This window comes from Myotis yumanensis, unplaced genomic scaffold (assembly GCF_028538775.1).
Source record: "Myotis yumanensis isolate MYYU_CA2020_CCGP unplaced genomic scaffold, mMyoYum1.0.hap1 SCAF_1, whole genome shotgun sequence".
NCBI lineage: Eukaryota > Metazoa > Chordata > Mammalia > Chiroptera > Vespertilionidae > Myotis > Myotis yumanensis.
Window position 1 is genome coordinate 90,433,249 of NW_027223752.1, and position 22,104 is coordinate 90,455,352.

At 39.9% G+C, this 22,104-nt stretch overlaps 1 protein-coding gene across 2 annotated transcripts in view; it reads right to left on the reverse strand.

The window, feature by feature from the left end:
* STRN3 (striatin 3) overlaps window positions 1-22,104 on the reverse strand; it is a 119,623-nt gene that overhangs the window by 33,054 nt on the left and 64,465 nt on the right. For both annotated transcript variants that reach the window (XM_070427488.1, XM_070427497.1), the window contains exons 6-7: window positions 20,124-20,253; window positions 17,638-17,779 (exon numbers count right to left, since the gene is read on the reverse strand). In XM_070427488.1, coding sequence (XP_070283589.1) covers window positions 17,638-17,779; window positions 20,124-20,253 — 272 coding nt within the window. The remainder of the gene's footprint in view (window positions 1-17,637; window positions 17,780-20,123; window positions 20,254-22,104) is intronic.

Below are 22,104 nucleotides of genomic sequence, written 5' to 3' on the forward strand. Positions count from 1 at the left end.
ACAGGTCTATATACTAACAGGAAAAAGGGGGTATTTTAATTAAAAGCAACATTATCTAACATTTTCTAAAGAAACCTTCAACAAATAAGTCAGTTTATGAATAAGACATAAAATAAGTAATGTAATATTAAAATAAAACTACTTGGTTTCTTGGGGGAAAAAAGACTCAATCCTTACAATTCTAATGCCATTATGTCTATATTAAAATAGTTAATCATGCAAAAGTACTTTTATATTCAACATGCATGAAATACATAGGTAAGTGATTTTTAGAGCTGAACACAGCCCTGTCCAGCACTAAGTATTTTAAAACACAATAAGCAGTTCACCATATTGTCTAAACCTTCTTAAAATTACCTAACAGATGAATCTCTCTAATGCCACTTATTAGCTTCCACAATAAATTAAACCATAGTGAAAATGCTTTACTGAGGGAAATTACACCATTTTTCATTATACCTGCCATTTTATAAACTATTTTTTTTTTGTCAACAGAGAAAAAAATATGACAGACTTTCTATATGGTTTTTGCCTCTGTCATACACTGTTTTCTTCTTGATGGTTAAAAAAGCCAGACTAGCTCTTGCTAGCATGGTTCAGTGGTTAGAGTGAAGGCCTGTGAACCGAAGGGTCGTGGATTGGATTCCTGGTCAGGGGCATATACCTGGGTTGCAGGTTCTATCCCCAGCCTCAGTCGTGCAGGAAGCAACCAATCAATGTGTCTCTCTCACATCAGTATCTCCCCCATCCTCTCTCTCTCTCTCTCTCTCTCAAAAAAAAAAAAAAAAAGTCAATGAAAAAAATACAACTCGGGTGAGGATTAACAACAGGAATCAATGAACAGTTCAAAATTATACCAAAAATAAGTTTCATGTTTCTCCATTTAATTGTCACAGGTCAGACTATATCTTTCAGGTACCTTTTAAAAGTTTAACAAAAATGAATTATTTCTTTGAGAGGTGCTATAGCTAAATTTATACTTTTATAGAATACCAGAGGCCCGGTGCACAAAAATTTGTGCACTGGGGGGGGGGGGGGGGGGTCCCCCAGCCCGGCCTGTGCCCTCTCACAGTCTGGGACCCCTCGGGAGATAACGACCTGCTGCTGCTGGCTTAGGCCTGCTCCCGGGTGGCAGAGGGCAGGCCCAATCCCTAGATGCAGCCCCTGGTCAGGCTCAGAGCACGGCCGATTGGGGAGTTGGGGCGCCGCCCCGTCATGCACAGAGCAGGGCGGATCAGAAGGTTGAAATGCCACCCTCAGTCAAGCTCAGGATAGACTGATTGGGGGGTTGGGGCACCGCCCCCTGTTACACTCAAGGCAGGGTCAATGGGGAGGTTGCGGCGCCATCCCCTGTCACTCACAGAGCAGGGCCAATCAGGGGGTTGGGGCGCTGCCCCCTGTCACTAACCGAGCAGGGTCCATTAGGGGGGGTTGGGGCACTGCCCCCTGTCACTCACAGAGTAGGGCCAATAGGGGAGCTGGGACACCGCCCCCTGTCACACACAGAGCAGGGCGGATCAGGGGGTTGGGGCGCCACCACTGTCACACTCAGGGCAGGGCCGATGGAAAGGTTATGGCTCTACCCTGTCACACACAGAGCAGGGCCCGTGGGGGCGGGGGTTTGGGGCGCCTCACCCTGTCACACACAGAGCAGGGCCGATCAGGGGGTTGGTGCGCTGCACCCTGTCACACACAGAGCCGCAGGGCAATCGGGGGATTGGGGAGCTCCCCCCCTATCAGGCACAGAGCAGGGCTGATCAGGAGGTTTGGGCGCTGCCCCCTGTCACGCTGATCCCAGTGCCGGAAGCCTCCCTGCTCTGCTGATCCCGGTGCCGGGAGCCTCGCTGCTCCGCTGATCCCGGTGCCAGGAGGCATATTACCCTTTTACTATATAGGATAGAGGCCTGGTGCATGGGTAGGGGCCGGCTGGTTTGCCCTGAAGGGTGTCCTGGATCAGGGTGGGGGTCCCCACTGGGGTGCCTGGCCAGGCTGGCTGAGGGGCAGAGGGCTGTTTTCCCGCTGGCAGTTGACTAAAAGCTCCCAACTGCTCCTTGTTTTCTTTTTTTTTTTTTATTCTGGGCCAGCTTTAGCTCTGAGGCCTCGCTGCTGAAAACATGGATACAGTGTTGCGGTCCGGGGCTGACTGAAAGCCAGTTTTGTTTAGCTTCTTATTTGCAACATAGTAATAGTTGTTTAGAGTTGCAGTTGAGAGGCCGGGAAGTCAGGCGGGAACGTTGGAGTCTGCAGTTCCTGGAGGAAGCAAGTCTCCCTGTTCGCTTCAGTGCATGGCTGCCGGCCGCCATCTTGGCTGACAGTTAATTTGCATAAGGATACGCTGATTAGCCAATGGGAAGGGTAGCGGTCGTACACCAATTACCATGTTTCTCTTTTATTAGTGTAGATTAGCCAGGATAAACATATTGAAAAATATATCAAGGCAACAACAGACACTCAGCTATTGACTAAACAAATCCTACTGCCACCACTACCCTCTCCTCTGGCCTTCCCCTCTACCACAGTGGCCAAGAAAACAGTACTAGGAAAGAGTTCTTTGCTGTTGTTTGGGGTTAGATTAAGATCAGAAAGCTAAAGAAAAGGGCTTTCCTAATCACTGTACTTCAGGATTCCCAAACTAAGAAATGTAGCCTGGCTATGAGTTGGTTGTAACTATAAACCCTATGTAACAAAAATAAATAAATTTATACTTTCTCCCTTTGAACCATTTTCTATTATTTTTAATTCCAAGGCCATCATTTCTTACAATTTGGTAAACTTTTTAAAGCTTACAAAAAAAAACAAACACCTTGAAATCTTTCCTTTGTTCTTATCCAGTATTTAAGATGATTTTTTCACTTGATCAATAATACATCCTAAATTATATTCAAATAAATTTCAATTATATAACAAAATTTAAAGTTAGTTGCCCCCTTTATGAAATAAAAAATGTACACACAGACAAAAAACAGAATTTAAGATTTTTGTCTCAAAGATTGGTACATAAAAATTATAATAGAATCTGCACTTACTCTTCACCCCTTTCTTCCCCTTTCGTTCCTTCTTGTACTGTTCCTTCAGTTTACTTATTAGTCCCTGGTCTACATCCCAAACCTCAGTAGTTGGGGAGAGGTCATCTTTATCTACATTCAGCATATTATTAAAAGAAAAAAAATCAGCAATTGGCAATGCAAGCCGTTGGCATAAACTCTTATAGCTTTACATAATCATAATAAAAATGTACTAACTGCATATACTCAAAATACTTTAAAGGCGCAGTCTCAGTTTTGGTATTTACACCTCAAACTCTAAATGCCCATCTCACAAATTTCTAAACATGTAATACTAATAACAGTTAAATGGTGTTTCATTTCTATGAATCACAAATTTGAAGGTTATTCTTTCAATAACTGAAGTTCTTTCAATGGACTGATATTAGAAATCTAGTGTTATAAAAAATAGATCACTGTATCTTTGTAAAAATGTTAATTCAGTCAGCATCATAAAAGCAAATGAATGAATACATGCAAATTACTCAAAAGTGCAAGCTGGAAAGGTCAGTGCTGTTTTATTGATGAAAATATTCATGCATCTTCTGTCATATTGATTCTGCATGCAGAGGGTAACTGTACCAATGGAGAAGCATTCTACTCCAATAAATACATAAATATAGTTCCAAATCACAGTCTCAAATAATCCCTACAAGGCATTCAGAGAATCACCACCTCTGCCCCACCCCACCCCACCCACATGGTTCAACATCTCATTACCTTCTTCCATTGGTCTACAACTAACATTAGCAAATAACCCTCAAATTCCACTGAAGAATTTCTATAGAGGTGATTAAAAAAAAAATTTTTTTTATGATAAAATAAAAGCAGCGATAAGCATGGAGAAGAAAAATATACATTGCTGTGTATCTGGCTAAACATGACACATGAGCTATTTTAGTTGAATGTAACAAACCTTATTTGTTTTAACCATTTGTACGCCATAAGCGTCTATAGATGCAAGCGGTGGACCTTTTTTAATGAAATTCGAAATATTGTGGCAGTTAACCAGTTAAGTAAATACTTGTGGCTGGGAAAAATTATTCTATAGCAAACTAGAGAAAAACAGCATTAAAAAAAAAGCAGTATAAAAGTAAGTCTATTAGAAGTATTTTAAGTTTTAAGAGTTTCTGCCCTAGCTGGGTGGCTCAGTTAGTTGGAGCACTGGCCCTTATACCAAAAGGTTGCGGGTTTGATCCCTGGTCTGGGCAAGTATGCGAGGCAACCAATTGATGTTAACCTCCTTTCCTCTATTTACTTTTAAACCAGCCATTTTATTAGAAAGTTTAACATCCTGTTATAGAATAACACCTATGAGTTTACAGAGCCCTGTTATTAAATAAAAAATACACCAAAATACATAGACTAAGTCAATTAATAAGACTGCCAGAATAGTAGGATTTTAGGGAAAAAATACTTGTTAAGTTTTTAATAACTCATTATATTCTGGTTCTCAAGTCTTATAAACTCCCTAGGCCTAAATGACTTAATCTATACAGTGGACATATAAAAGCCTTTTTTTCCTTATGGATTGCCATACATAGCAAACTTAAATTTTCATATTTGAATGGCACATAGAAATTAAATTATTTACTATACCGTGAGTCTTTCCTACTACAATTGTTATCACTTTTTTACCTCATGGATATACCTATGATCTTAGGTAGTCAATATGTAAAAAACTAAATCCAAAGCTTCAAGTTAATCTTCCAACTTGAATTATCTGAAACTAGGTTGCTCAAGACTGAAATTTGTATGTAAGATGGTCAAATCTATAAACTGTAATACTGTTTGTAATATAGTTGTAATACTGGTTTAAAGAGAAATTCACTTTTCACGTACTCTAATAATGAAATTTCCTGAAAATTATGCTATATCAGGAATAGGTATAAACTTATTAAATATTTAAGAAAAAAATGGTCTGTGTGGGTCAATGGTTAGAGTGTTGGCCTGTGCACAGAAGGGCCATGGGTTCAATTCTTAGTCCAGGTTAGGGTGAGTGCGGGAGGCAACCAATTGATGTGTCTCTCTTACATTGCTGTTTTTCTCTCTCTCTGACTCTGTCTTTCCCCCCTCCCTTCCCCTCTTCTACTTTCTCTAAAAATTAATGGGAAAAATATCCTCAGATGAGGATTGGCAAAAAAAATTTTTTTTTTAAAAAAACAATCATTTACACTCATATTAATAAAGCTAACAATTCCTCTTAAAAATATGTTTCTTTGTTTAATTTTATTTTTCAATTACAGTTTACATTCAATATTATTTTCCATTAGTTTTAGGTGTACACCATAGTTTAAATAATCATAATTTACAAAGTGACCCCCCTGATATTTACAGTACCCACATGGCACCATACATAGTTATTACAGTATTATTGACTATATTCCCTATGTTGCATTTCACATCCCTGTGACTATTTTGTAACTACCAATTTGTACTACCTAATTTCCTCACCTTTTTCACCCAGTTCATCATCCCCTCCCCTCTGGCCATCATCAAGCTAAACATTTTTATTTTTAAGTGACTACTTAAAATAAGACAATAAGACACATTTTTAGCAAATACTTTCTAAACCTCATAGAAACAAACAAACGAACAACAACAAAACAAGTGGTATACACTTTTTACAGGAAATGTGACATGACAGAAAAATTTAATAAGATAGCCAGTTGTTCTTTTTTAAAGACCTGCAACAAGAGTGAAAAAGCAAAGGGAAAAAAAAAGAATAAGCTAAAAGACAAAAAAAATATTACTTGCAAGACAATTCAAGTCTAGAAAACAAAGGTAAACATAGGCAGTGCAAAGAACAGATTGGTGAATACATGTGTGCACAAACAACATCCTGAAACTTGCCTGGTAAGTAATAGCTGATTTCGTATTGCTTATAAGAAATAGTTAAGAGCAAAGGGGAAGAGCCAGCATAATCTTCTACATATTAATTCTGTTTTTAAAAAATCTACAGGGGAAAAAAAATACCAGAAAATGAGGTTGAAGCAGGATGGCAACTTTTTAATTTAAAAAACAAACACAAATATGCATAGATTAACCCTTGACAACTCAAAACCACAAAACCGTAAATTTCTAGTATGGTAAATTTACCAAAGCAGAGGGATTATATAAATCTGCGTAATGTGGCATAAATTTGTAACTAATATTACTTTATGCAAATATTCAGTACTTTATCCATTATATTTAAACTAGAGGCCCAGTGCACGAAATTCATGCACTGGGGAGGGGGAGTGTCCCTCAGTCCGGCCTGCACCCTCTCACAGTCCGGGACCCCTCGGGGAATGTCCACCTGCCGGTTTTCTTCTGACTACTTTTAAGATGTGCTCTGCCTTTGTTTTTTTTGGTAGTTTCCCTCTAATGCACCCAGGTATCAATTTTCTTTCTCCTCGCAGTCCAGGACCCCTGAGGGGATATCTGACTGCCAGTTTAGGGGGATCGGGTCTAAGCCAGCAGTCAGACATCCCTCTCGCAGTCCAGGACCCCTCGCTCCTTACCGCTCGGCTCGCTGCTCCTTAGCAGCAGGCTCCTTACCACTCAGCTTGCTGTTCCATAGCGCTGCTGCAGAGGTGGGAGAGGCTCCCACCACCGCCGCTGCACTCGGCAGCTGTGAGCCTGGCTTCTGGCTGAGCAGCACTTCCCCTGTGAAAGCACACTGACCACCAGGGGGCAGCTCCTGCGTTGAACGTCTCCCCCCTGGTGGTCAGTGTGCATCATAGCGACCGGTCGTTCTGGTCATTCCTCTGTAATGGTCGCTTAAGCTTTTATTATATAGGTACAAACATTAGTGAGACAGTAGATCCAAGATGGCAGTGAGTAGGTAGAAGCTACACTCATCTGCTCCCAAAACCAAACAGGAATTACAACTAAAATAAAGAGCAATCAACCTGAATAGCCAACTGAAGACTAGCTAAAGAGAAGTCTTATAACCAAGGATTTACAGAATAAGTTACATCAAAACAGGTAGAAAGGGCAGAGAGGCAAAAAGGGCTGGCCCAGCTCCCATAGGCAGAAGCTAAGATTCCAGAGGGAAATCTCAGCTGCAAAGGTTCCCACTGGGAAGAATGGGCTCCCAACCCCAAGCCAGGGCTCCCCAGTCCAGAGCCCCAGACCCAGGAAGAGGCGCCCACATAACATCTGACTGAAAACAGGCAGGGATTCTGTCCACCAGGGAGAGACAGGAGCCTGCTAGAGACACAGGGACGGCTACCAGCATCTCAGTGCTGAGTCATTCTCCCACACCCCAGACACCATATTTCTTGGGTGGTGCACTCTCCTTATGACATCAGCCTGGAGGAACTCAGCCTCATCCTCTAAACTCCCTGTCGCCCCACCAAGCAGAGCTTTTGCCCTGCAGAAGTCTAAGGTGTCAGCTGCCAGGGCTGGGGTGTAGAGGCCAAAGATCAATGAACCAAAAAGTGGTCTTTAAAAAGATAAACAAATTTGTGGGAAAAAAAAGAAACTAGACCACCTTCTTACACCACACAAAGTGGAATTCACCTCAGCAGGGTAGTACCTACCTCACGGGAGATCCATGAGCTCCATCTCCTGATTCCTTTTGCTGTTTTTACCAGCCCCAGCCCCAGCCCCAGCCCCAGCCCCAGCCCCAGCCCCAGCCCCAGGGGCAGGTCAGCGAAAGTCCCAGCTCCCCTCCTTTTCTCCCCCCCCACCCCCGCAATCCACCTCCACCTGCCTCCTCCTGCCAGCTGCTTGTTGATCTGCCACTGAAAGAGCCTCTGATGGTACTCAAGTTGCATGACGTAAGTTCTCAGTGAGTCACTATCTAGGGGTGAGTGATGTTCACCAGATTGATACAGGTTCAGACTTGGTGCTAGTGCTGGCTTTGAGGCCATTCTGCAAATGTTCCAGGGTATACCAAGTCTCATAGCCTCCCCCTGGGTGTTCATACAACTTAGCGGTGAGGCCGTGTCTCATGGTGAGACTGGCAGAGTTTACAGGCCCACTTTGGTCCTGTGAAGGGAAAACTCTGCACTGGTCTGACATGCAAGGGGAAAATGGCCTCTGCTGTAGACATACAACTCAGTCTGTCCCACATTCTGCCAGGAGCCCAATCTCAGTAGGGAGGAGCAAAGGGAATCAGGAGATGGGGCTCGTGGATCTCCCATGAGATAGGTGCTACCCTGCTGAGGTGAATTCCACTTTGTGTGATCAATACCAGGACGGTCAACTTTGGGATAATGGGGGAGAGTACCTCTTGCCCCAAAGCCACACAATTTAGTCTGTCCTGAATTGGACAGGAATTCAGAGGGTGGGCTTGCCAGGACCCTAACCCACAAAAGAGACATCTCTGGAACACTCAACTCAGGTGATCAAAAAGACTGTGCCACTGGATCCCACAGAACACCTACTATGTAAGGCTACCCTAGCAAGAATGGGAGACATAGCAGATTGACCTAATACATAAAAACAAACAAAAGAGGTAGCCAAAATGAGGAGGCAAAGAAACATGCCCCAAATGAAAGAACAATAGAAATTTCCAGAAAAAGAGCTAAATGAAATAGAAGCAAATAATTTCTCAGATATAGAGTTCAAATAAAATGGTTATAAGGATGCTCAAGGAACTTAGTAAGAACTAGAACAGCATGAAAAAGGACATAGAATCATAAAATAGAACCAGTCAGAAACGAAGAATACAATATCTGAAATGAAGAATACCTAAAAGGAATAAACAGTATGTTGAATGAAGCAGAGGATTGAATCAGCAATTTGGAAGACAAGGTAACAGAAAACAATCAAACAGAGCAGCAAAAGGGCAAGAAAACTTATTTAAATGAGAAAGACAGTTACCTACAAGGGAGCTCCCATTAGACTGTCAGCTGATTTTTCAACAGAAACATTTAAGGCCAGAAGGTATTAGGCATGAAATATTCAAACTAATGTACAGCAAGCACCTACACAACCAAGAGTACTTTACCCAACAAGGCTATCATTTAAAATTGAAGGAGAAAAAAAGAGCTTCCCAGACAAGAAAAAGCTAAAGGACTTGATCACTATCACCAAACCAGTATTACAAAAAATGTTAAAGGGTCTTCTTGAAAAAGACAGAGGAGGAGGAGGAGGAGGAGGAGGAGGAGGAGATGATGAGGAGGAGGAGGAAGGAGGGAGGAGGAGAAAGAAGAGAAGGAGAAGAAGAACAACAAGGAGAAGGAGAAGAAGTAGAAGGAGAATAGGAGGAGGAAAAAAAAGGAGGGGAGGCCCAGCCGGCGTAGCTCAGTGGTTGAGTGTCAACCTATGAACCAGGAGGTCACAGTTTGATCCCTGGTCAGGGCACATGAACCAGGAGGCAGCCAATCAATGATTCTCTCTCATCATTTATGTTTCTCTCTCTCTCTCCCCCTTCCTCTCTGAAATCAATAAAAATATATTTTAAATGAAAAATAAAGGAGGGGAGGAGGAACATAGTTATAAAGAATTGAATGACAATAAATACGTACCTATCAACAATCACTGTGAATGTAAATGAAGTAAATGCTTCAATCAAAAGACATAGGGTAGCTGATTGGATAAGAAAACAAGATCCATATAAATGCTGTCTACAAGAGACTCACCTCATATCAATTATACACACACAGTAAAAGTAAAGGGATGGAAAAGATATTTCATGAAAATTAAAAGAAAAAATACCTGGGGTAGCAATACTTGTATCTGACCAAACAGACTTTAAAATATAGACTATAGTAAGAGACAAAGAAGGACACTACATAATGGTAACGGAGCAATCAAACAAGAGGATATAACCCTTGTAAAACCCTTTATGCATCCAACACAGGAGAACTTAAATATACAAAGCAAATCTTGCTGGACATAAAGGGAGAGATTGACAGTAAGACAGTCATAGTAAGGGACCTTAACACGCCATTGACATCAGTGGATAGATCTTCCAGACAGAAAATCAACAAGGAAACAGGGGATTAGATCAGATGGATTAATTGATATCTGCAGAGCATTTCACCCTAAAGCAGCAGAATATACATTCTTCTCAAGTGCACATGGAACATTTTCTAGGATAGACGACATGTTACAACACAAAACAAGTCTCAATAAACTTAAGATTGAAATCATATTGTGCATCTTCTCTAACCATAATGGTATAAAACTAGAAATCAATCACAAGAAAAACAAAACAAAAACACAAAAGGTGTGGAAACTAAAAATCATGTTACAAAAACAATGAATGGATTAACAAGGAGATCAAAAGATAGCCTGAAACAAATGAAAATGAGAACACAACTAGCCAAGTTCTGTGAGACACAGCAAAAGCAGTCCTATGAGGGAAACTCTTAGCATTACAGGCCTACTCAAGAAAAAAGAAAAATCTGGAATAAATAATCTAACTTTACACTTAAAGGAACTAGAAAAAGACCAACAAAGTCCAAAATGAGTAGAAGAAATAAAAATAATAAAGATCAGAGAAGAATTAAATAAAATAGTCTTAAAAAACACTACCAAAGATCAATGAACCAAAAAGTGGTTCATTAAAAAGATAAACAATGACAAACCTTTCACTTTACTCATCAAGAAAACAAAACAAAACACGAAGACCCAAATAAGTAAAATCAGATATGAAAGAGAAATAACAATTAACACTAAAGAAGTACAAAGGATTGTAGGAAAATATTATGAAAAACTATATGCCAACAAATTGGACAATCTGAATGAAATGGACAGATGCTTAAAAATATACAATCTTCCAAACTAAATCAGGAAGAATCAGAAAATTCGAATAGACAGAATACATATCCAGAAATTAGTTGCACTTTTATACACCAATAATGAACTATCCAAAAGAGAAACTAAGAAAACAATCTCATCTACAATTGCATAAAAAACAAACAAACAAACAAAAAAAACAACCTAATAATAATTTCTTTCTATTAGCCAGAGGGATTTGACTTTAAGGAACAGAAACTGACCTACATTCACTTAAATAAAAATGTAACTTGATAGAAGAATATGCTGTATTTTAAGGAAGACCCAAGCAAGTTTCATGAGCAACATGCACTGAGGAAGCTCTAGGACATAACTACCATTCTCAGCTGCCTTTTTTTCTTTTTTGCCATTACGTTGCTTTTCTCCTGATTTTCTCTGTTTCGTTGACACTTAGTTCAGTCTTGAGAGAGAAATCCTGTGTCCTGGCAATGATTATAACTAGGAATAAATTTAACCAAGGATGTAAAAGACCTGTACTCAAAAAAATTATAAGACACTAAAGAAATAAACTGAAGAAGATACAAATAAGTGGAAGCATATATCATGTTCATGAATATGAAGAATTAACATAATTAAAATGTCCATACTACCCAAAGCAATCTATAGAATCAACACAATTCCTATTGATACCAATGGCGTATTTCACAGCACTAGAACAAATATTCCAAAAATGTATATGCAACCTGAATGCCCACAGCAATCTTGACAAAGAACAACAAAGTTGGAAGAATCATGCTACCTGATATCAAACTATATTACAAAGCCATAGCAATCAAAACAGCATGGTACCAGCATAAAAACAGATATAGATCAATGGAACACGAGAGCCCAGAAAGAAACACACACCTTTATAGTCAATTAATATTTGACAAAGGAGGCAAAAACATACAATGGGCTAAAATTTACCTATTCAATAAATGGTGTTGGGAAAATTGGACAAATATGTGAAAAAAACAAGAAACTAGACCACGTTCTTACACCATACATAAGAATAAATTCAAAATGGATTAAAGACTTAAATGTTAGACTTGAAACCATAAAAATCCCAGAAGAAAACATAGGCAGTAAAATCTTGACATTTCTCTCAGCAATATTTCTTTCTGATATATCTCTCCAGGCAAGGGAACAAAAGAAACTATAAACAAATGGGACTACATTAGACACAGCAAAGGAAACCATCAACAAATTGAAAAGACAACCCACTGAATAGGAGAACATATTCACCAATGATACATCCAATAAGGAATATCCAAAATTTATAAAGAACTTGTACAACTCTACACCAAAAAACAAACAAGCAAGCAATCAAATTATAAAATGGGCAAAGGATCTGAATAGACACTTCTTCAAAGAGGATATACAGGTGGCCAAGAGACATATGAAAAGATGCTCAACATCACTAGTCATCAGAGAAATGCAAATTAAAACCACAATGAGCTATCTGTCAGAATGGATATCATCAATAAAGCAATAAACAAGTGATGGTGAGAATGTGGAGAAAAGGGAACCCTTGTGCACTGTTGGTGGAAATGCAGACTGGTACAGCCATTGTGGGAAGCAGTATGAACTTACCTCCAAAAATTAAAAATGGGCCCCTGCCAGTTTGGCTCAGTGGATAGAGCATCGGCCTGCGGACTGAAGAGTCCTGGGTTCGATTCTGGTCAAGGGCACATGCCCGGGTTGCAGGCTCAATCCCCAGTGGGGGGAGTGCAGGAGGCAGCCGATCAATGATTCTCTCCCATCATTGATGTTTCTATCTCTCTCTCTCTCTCTCTCTCTCTCTCCCTTCCTCTCTGAAATCAATAAAAATATATATTTTTAAAAAAATTAAAAATGGAACTGCCTCATGACCCAACAATTTCACTTCTGGGAATATATCCTAAGAAACCCAGAACACTAATTCAAAAGAATATATTCACCCTGATGTTCACTGCAGCACTATTTACAATAACCAAGATTTGGAAGCAGCCCAACTGTCCATCAGCAGATGAGTAGATACAAAAGCTGTAGTATATTTACACAATGGAATATTACTTGGCCGTTTAAAAAAAGAGGAAATCTTACCTTTTGTGACAGCATGGATGGACCTGGAGAGTATTACGCTAAGTGAAATAAGTCAGAGAAAAACAAGTACCATACGATTTCCCTTACATGTCGAATCTAATGAACAAAATAAACTAACAAACAAAACAGAAACAGACTGATAGATACAGAGAACATACTGGCAGCTGTCAGACAGGAGTGGGTTTGGGGGGCTGGGTGAAAAGTTGAAGGGATTAAAAAAATAATCACACACAGACAACACTATGGTGATTTCCAGAGGGAAAGGGGGTGGAGGGAGGTAAAAGAAGGTAAAGGGCAGATAAATAGTGATGGAAGGACACTTGACTTGGGATGGTGAACACACAATACAATATACAGACGATGTATTGTAGAATTGTACACCTGAAACCTATATAATTTTATTAACCAATGTCACCCCAACAATGCAATTAAAAAATAAAAGTAAACAAATACATTAGGTACTAATTGCATTTTGTAGTCGTATAAATTTCCAGAGATCACAGTTTAATAGTGTAGAAGAAAATAAACATCCTTAAAATGTCTAGTCTTCATGAGAGACATAACAAAATTAGAAATTCTCACTAGTATTTTTGGTTGTAAAAACTAAAAACCACTAAAATCTGTCTACTTGACATAGATGACAAAAAAAGAGCAGGATTTAAAAGCTTTCCAAAACATGGCTGGTGTGGCTCAGTGGTTGAGCATCAACCCATGTACCAGGTTGAATTCCCGGTCAGGGCACATGACCAGGATGTAGGCTCGATCCCAGTGGGGGTGTGCAGGAGGCAGTGATCAATGATTCTCTCTCATCATTGATGTTTCTATCTCTCTCTCCCTCCCTTCCTCTCTGAAATCAATAAAAAATATATTAAAAAAAAATCAAAAAGCTTTCCAAAAAGCAATGGTTCATAGGATAAAAGGTTTCAAAACTAGAGCTACCTGAGCAGATTGATAGTATACAAAATAAAAAATAACAGATTATCTGAAGTAGGTAAGTATGGGATATATTTCATTTAGACAGACTATTTTAAAAAAATAATCTGTGTCCTTTACCCAAAACCTTAAAATGACCACCTTCCATTTACGAGTAAATTCACTTTTAAGTAAATGAATTAAATATAAAGGAGTATTGGTATGTCCATCCTTTGTTTTAGAACTGAATAAGACACTTGTTGAGTAGAAATGATGAATTCAGAAACACCAGATAGAGCCTATAACAGTTTTCAGTTCTTAAGGAAAGAAACTACTTGAACCATTTTATCCTAAAAGAGTCCTTGTTCTTTTCAAGAACTTGAAATGTTTTAAAGATATTTCAATCTCTTCAGGAAGGGACTATGTCAGTTACTTCCATTTACACAGAGATTCAGGTATTGACAGTTGTCATTCCCTGATTACATCCTCTCTTGACTCTTCGCTCTACAGTCAAAAGTCTTTGGACAGAAGGACCAATCAGTTGTACATGATATGCTACTTTTATTAAAGAAACTAGTGCCCCAGTGCATGGATTTGTATACCTTGAAAAAAAATTAATTAGAAGGTGGCCAGTGGGGCAGGGTGGGACTGGACAGGACTGGGTGAGATGGGCTGGACACGTCCTGAAGCCAACCTCCCATAGTCTCTCCCCAGCTGGCCGCACCTCGAAGGGCCATTTGCATCCCTCTAGCAGATGGGGTCCCTCGGCCTGGCCTGCAGGGATCGGGCCGAAACTGGCTCTCTGGCATCCCCCAAGGGGTCCCGGATTGTGAGAGGGCGGTTCTCAAGTGATGCACCCCTAAATCCGGCTCCCTCCTCTCTAGTTCTGGGGTGGGGCACCCAAGAACCGTTGCTCAGCAGCTCCTGCGTTGAGTGTCTGCCCCAGGGTGGTCAGTGCACATCATAGCTACCGGTTGGACGGTTGCTTAGCCTTTTATATATGAGATAATGCCATTTTATACAGATTGAAATTTCTGAAATTTCTGTATATTAGTTTGACTGGCAGTCAAACTTCCAGAAATTTTAGGCAAAAGAAACAGGAATGGATATGTGTCAACATTTAGCTATACAGTCCTAGCCTGTTTGGCTCAATGGAAAGATCATCGGCCCACAGACTGAAGGCTCGATTTGTGTCAAGGGCACAGACCTCGGTTGCAGGCTCGGTCCCTGGCCCTGGACAGGGCAGTGTGGGAGGCAACCAATCAATGTGTCTCTCACATCAATGTTCTCTCTCTCTCTCTCTCTCTCTCTCTCTCTCTCTCTCTCTCTCTCTGTCTTTCCCTTTCCCTTCCACTCTCTCTAAAAAAAAAAAAAAAAAAAAAATCAATGGAAAATTATTCTCAGATTAGGATTAATAAAACAAAATAAAAAAAGTTTAGCTATACAAATGCTCAAAAACTGCTTTTGATCATTTTTTAAAAATTAAAATAATCTGAATGTACATCAGCAGAGCACTGGTTAAATAAGTAAAAGAACATATTGTCAGAATATTATGCAGCTATTATAAAAGTGGTGCTGAAGAAAAACTATATGTCAAGTGAAAAGTGTGGGCTATAAATCAGCACATAGCAAAATCCTTTATTAAATAAACTAGAGGCCCGGTGCACGAATTCGTACACCAGTGGAGTCCCTTGGCCTGGGCCGCGGGATCGGGCCAAAACCAGCTTTCTGAAATCCCTCAAGGGGTCCTGGATTGAGAGAGGGTGCAGGCTAGGCTGAGGGACCCCACTGGTGCACGATCGGGGCCAGGAAGGGATGTGGGAGGTTGGCCAGCCAGGGAGGGATGGCAGGAGGGCTCCATGGCGTGTCTTGCTCAGTCCTAATCCACCGGACCTCATCAGCAAGCTAACCTACTGGTCGGAGAGTCTTCCCCCTGGTGGCCAGTGCACGTCATGGCAAGCGGTTGAGTGGTTTTAGCATATCATTTGCATATTATGCTTTGATTGGTTGAACGGCCGACCGGTCTACCAGACACTTAGCATATTAGGCTTTTATTATATAGGATATACAAATCTATAATAATAAAAGCATAATATGCTAATTAGACTGGATGTCCTTTCGGACGAAGCTGGGGCTGTGACGGAAGCCAGGGTCCTGGGTGCCAGAGGGAAGCTGGTGCAAGGAAGGCCTATTATTGCATGGATTTCGTGCATCAGGCCTCTAGTCTTTATACATAAATGTTAACCATGGTTCTCTCTATATAGTAGAATTATAGGTAATTGTTAATTTTCTTCAGATGTAGTTGTGGGTTCTAAATCTCCTAAAACATACATAAATTTAAAAATAATTATATATTTATATAAGTTAAATATACTTATATAATTATAAAATAAACCAGAAAAACATAAACAATAATTTAGAAATTACTGGAAAAAAGGTATTTCCAACATTAAACAAGTAGCAGAGAAGCTAAAAGAAAACTTAGATACTTCTGTTTCTCCTGAGCAAAGCTAATTCTTAAGAGTAAACTTCTAGCCCTGCCTTGTGTGGCTCAGTTGAGTGTTGTCCCATGCACTAAGGTCACTGGTTTGATTACCACTCAGGGCACACACCTGGGTTTTGGGCTCAATCTCTAGGTGGGTGGGGGCGGGGGGTGTAGGAGGCAGCCAATCAATGTTTCTCTCTCCCTCTCCCTTTCTAAAATCAATAAAAACATTTTTTAAAAGTAAACTTATAGAATATAGTCATTTTCAAATAAGTGCAAAAACTATATTCAAGTCTAGAAGTTAATGTGGAGTTTATCCAGTTTTAATAAATGTTCCTTTTTCCACTTAGGAGAGAAGTGAAGGTCTGAAAACAATACTTGAGGATTATAAATAATGAGAAAGCTGATAAAAAAATTCGGATCTTTTAGGTACTCGAATTTTATCAGGATAGTCAATAAATCTATTACGTAGGTTTTGTCTCTCCTGCTATTAGCAATATTCAATTTCAATACATTCCTGAGGCATTTTAAAACTCCAAGTGTGTTTCCTATCACCACACTAGTGTTTAAAAATCCAGTGATAATTCCTTCCTAGTAACTAAGCAAGTTAGTAACATATGTGAAATATGTTAAGGTTAGTAACCTTCTCTAATAAAACTCAGTAAACACAATTTGAATTCTACCTATCAGATAACATGCTAATATTAAAAGATGATTGAATGAACATATTTAATAGGAACAACATTCTGAAACTCAACTATTATCTTAAAATATTTTTTACACTTTTATTTTACTTTTTAATGGGGTTTTTAACTCTATATAAATAATACTGGGCATTCTCCCTTTTAGTTATAGCAAAATTATTATTAGCATTACATATCACTTGCAAAGGCTAGGCCCTCATATTTGCAAAATGAATATTATATAATAGTTTAATACCTTCACTAAATCTTGCTTAATATAGAGCTATAATTTAAGATTAGTAGCTTTATTACTTCCTAGCAGTTAGTCAGGTAACACCATACAGGCATACTGAAAGCATTTCGTCTTTTTTAAACCTAAAGTCATTACCAAAATAATTAATGGGAATTTTAAAAACTTTTTATACATGCTTATTTTTTTAATCTGCTAAAACAAACTGGATTTCTAAATTGACTAAATGTTTCAACTTTAAATCAAGACAAATTGCAAAATCAAAGTCCACAAAAAACCATATATGAAACAGTTTAGTCGCCCAAACTAAATAAACTGGTCCAAATTATTCAATACCACTTCTTCTTGCTTTCAGTTTAACTGCCACCGTACATTCAGATACACACATTCCACATATAATATTTAATAATAATACATCTTTAAGGGCTAGAATTTCTCCCATGCCCAAAACTATCACCTTACCCCATTCTGTGCCATCCCCTGAACTCCGTGCTTCTCCAGCTCCTTCACCATCTTCAGCAGTCACTAAAAAATCAAATTCTTTCAGTGCTTCCTCAGTATCAGGATCATCAGTTAGGTCAGCAGCTAAACCTTCATTACCTATCTGTAAGTGAAATATAAGCCAAAAATTACTTTTATCCTAAATTTTAAAGGGCTTCTTTAGTTTCCCACAATTATCTTTACATTGGCATTGCTATTTTTAAATTACTTAGGTATAAAATTTTAGATTTTCCATGTAGTTCACCAATCCTAAATTATACCCTAGATCTGTGGTCAGCAAACTGCGGCTTGCGAGCCACATGCGGCTCTTTGGCCCCTTGAGTGTGGCTCTTCCACAAAATACCACGGGCGGGCATGCACATACATTGTGATTGCAACTTCGTGGCCCATGCGCAGAAGTCGGTATTTTGTGGAAGAGCCACACTCAAGGGGCCAAAGAGCCGCATGTGGCTCGTGAGCCGCAGTTTGCCGAGCCGCAGTTTGCCGACCACTGCCTAGAGATAAATGGTTTTCAAGTGTGTGAAGAACATTGTAAAATGTGATGCAAGAAAGGTGGTAGTAAGAATTATTAATATGCTAATGACCAAGTATAGTTAACCTGTTTAATTATAATATACTAGAGGCCCGGTGCACAAAAATTTGTGCACTGGGGCGGGGGGTCCTTCAGCCCGGCCTGTGCCCTATCGCAGTCTGGGACCCCTCAGGGGATGACCACCTGCTGGCTTAGGCCTGCTCCCCAGGGGATTGGGCCTAAGATGGCAATAAGACAACCCTCTGGCAGCCCGGCAGCCCTCGGGGGATGTCCACTTGCCAGCGGGAGCAGGCCTAAACTGCAGTCGGACATCCTTAGCGCTGCTGAGGAGGCAGGAGAGGCTCCCACCACCACTGCTGTACTGGCAGCCATCAGCCTGACTTGTGGCTGAGCAGAGCTCCTCCCATGTGAGTGCACTGACCACCAGAGGGCAGCTCCTGCATTGAGCGTCTGTCCCCTGGTGGACAGTGTGTGTCATAGTGAGCAGTCATTCCCAGTCCTTCTGCTGTTAGGGTCAGTTTGCATATTACCCTTTTACTATATAGGATAGAGGCCTAGTGCACAGGTGGGGGCCGGCTGGTTTGCTCTGAAGGGTGTCCCGGATCAGGGTGGGGGTCCCGCTTGGGTGCCTGGCCAGCCTGGATGAGGGGATGATGGCTGTTTGCAGCTGGTCACACCCCCTTCAGGGTGGGGGTCCCTACTGGGGTGCCTGGCCAGACTGGGTGAGGGGCGGAGGGCCGTTTTCAGGCTGGCGGGTGACTGAAGCTCCCAACCTCTCCTTTTTTTCTTTTTTCTTCTTTTTTCTTCTGGGATTTATTTACCGTCTATGGCTGTCACTGGAACTGAGAGCCGGCTTTAGCTCTGAGGCTTGGCTCCAGCTCTGAGACCTCACTGCTGAAAGCAGGTATCTGGGTTTGTTTGGCTTCTATAATTGAAACACTGTTGCAGCTCCAGCTCTGAGGCCCGGCTGGCTGAAAGCAGGTTTCTGGGGATTGTTTAGCTTCTATAATTGCAACATTGTTGCGGTCCTGCTCGCTCCAGCTCTGACGGCTGAAAGCAGGTTTCTGGGGTTTGTTTAGCTTCTATAATTGCAACACTGTTTCTTAGAGTGCAGCTCAGAGGCCGGCAGCGGCAGGCGGGGAACCTTGGCTTCCTCCATCACTGGAGCAAGCAAGCCTCCTGTTCGCTTCAGCTGCCTGGCTGCCGGCCACCATCTTGGTTGGCAGTTAATTTGCATATCGCCCTGATTAGCCCATGGGAAGCGTGTCGGAGGTACAGTTAGTTACCATGTTTCTCTATTATTAGATAGGATTCAGTTACCCTTTTAAAAAACCCACTCACTCACTTAAATGGAAAAGTTATGCTGAATTGACCACACTCACTTTGAACTATAACTTACAGATATGATACAACTAATAAAACATTAACTAAGCCAATAGCTGTGGTAATTATAATAGTGCTTTACCTCCCAGAACAGAAACAAACAAAATAAAACAAAAAAGGAAACAAAATGTCTATGTACTCATGTTACACATATTGAATATATTACAAATATAAAATGTGGCAAAAAGATTAAAAACTGCTTTTATAGACACAATGACATTTCCCTACAGCACTGTAACATCCCAAAAACTATAACTGAACCTATACTTTTTTTTTACATACTTGAAATATTGTACATTACTATGACAATTCAAAAATGGATCACCCAAACTACTTTTGCTCCTATAGCTAACCCACATCACCACTAAAACAGATAAATCTGCTTCTTAGGTTATAAGCAAAAGTAAATTATTAATCCTTACCAAACAACAAGAATGTCAACACATACATTTGTAATCCATAAGTTTATTTCTATTTAATATATATGAGCATATATATTTGAGCTAATAAGAATAGAAAATCAAGTTCCTACTTTGTGTTTATTAATCCGATGTTTGTCTTTTCCTTCTGGGATGCCTTCAATCATGTCATTTTCCTCTTCTTCATCACTGTCATCAGCATTTTCTAAGAAATTGAATGTCTCAAGAACATCACCAGAAGGCCTGTATGAAGGGAAAAAGATGAATCCAAATATTCCAATGGTTACTTCTAATATTTCTTTCTGGTTCCTATTTTACAACAGGACTTGAAGGTAGTATAGAGATCCAAATGACAACCTATTTATAAATGTATTGTGTAAATATTTTACCCACGAAGAGAATTCTGAAAGAGTAGTTATGCTCTACAATTAAAGTACAAGTGACTGTTTCCTCCAGTGTTTACTGTCCAAAATCCTGTATTATTAGACACTCAAATGTGGTACTATTTCTCAAAATAAAGGCACCATAAGCAAGCAACTTAAATTGAGCATTTCTTATAATTCTATAACCTATTACAGTTTGGCCCAAATGTTTGAACACTAAAGCCAAAGATTAACTTATCAGGCTGCCCATATTTAAATTTATGGTAAATCAGTTATAGAACATTCCAATCCGTTTCACATATTTTCTTCTCTTTTCTTTTTTAAAATATATTTTTTATTGATTTCAGAGAGGAAGGGAGAGGGGGAGAGAGAGAGAAACATCAATGATGAGAATCATTGATTGGCTGCCTCCTGCACGCCCCACACTGGGGATTGGAGCCTGCAACCTGGGCATGTGCCCTTGACCGGAATCGAACCTGGGACCCTTCAGTCCAGAGGCTGACGCTCTATCCACTGAGCCAAACCGGCCAGGGCTTCACAAATTTTCTTACCTAGAAAACGGGATCCTTAACATACTAAAGATAGCTGCCTGAACTTGGCCAAGCCACTTAGACCTTTTGGCTTCAACTTCTTTACAGGCAGGGGCAAAAATGTGGGAGTTGAACTAGATCAGTGATGGCGAACCTTTTGAACTCGGCGTGTCAGCATTTTGAAAAACCCTAACTTAACTCTGGTGCCGTGTCACATATAGAAATTTTTTAATATTTGCAACCATAGTAAAACAAAGACTTATATTTTGATATTTATTTTATATATTTAAATGCCATTTAACAAAGAAAAATCAACCAAAAAAATGAGGTGACACGCGTGTCATAGGTTCGCCATCACTGAACTAGATGATCTCAAATGTACTTATCAACACTAAGAGTGCATGGTAACAAAAATAATAATATAAAATTTACAGTTTTCTCCCTCCCTGATTGGTTCTATTAATTCAAATTAAGGACATAATACAAGAAGACTATTTCTTTTGATAGCACTTTAACATGCCAGAGGGTTTTAATAAATCTACTACACTTTGCCTAATCCAGCACATTAAGGATCTATATAAACACTGAATGTAAAAGAGACTATTTCCAAATGCAAATTGGCAAAAAACAAAAACAAAAAAACACACACAAACCTACCACAATAATAAAACACACACTTTTTAGCTCAGCATTTAAAATATCTTTAATATTTGAGAATTAAAGGCAAATAAAATATTCAATAACAAAAAATATAAAGAATATACAGTAGTAAGTCCTCACTTAACATTGCTGACAGGTTCTGCAACTTCAAGGGAACTGAAATATGAAACCAGTTTTATCAAAGGCTAATTGATATAAACAAGAGATAAGTTCTTACTGCATCTCATCAATGTCATACTGAAACAACGATGGAGGGAGAAATGTGTCAATGGGGGAAAAAGGGACATCTGTAATCCTATATAATGAAGGCCTAATATGCTAAGTGTCCTGTTGGCCGTTCAACCAATCAAAGCGTAATATGCTAATGATATGCTAAGGCCACTCAACCGCTCGCTATGACATGCACTGACCACCAGGGGGCAGACACTCCAACCAGTAGGTTAGCTTGCTGCTGGGGTCTGGCGGATCGGGACTGAGCAATCCCACAGTCCCTCCCCAGCTGGCCAACCTCCTTCCTCCCT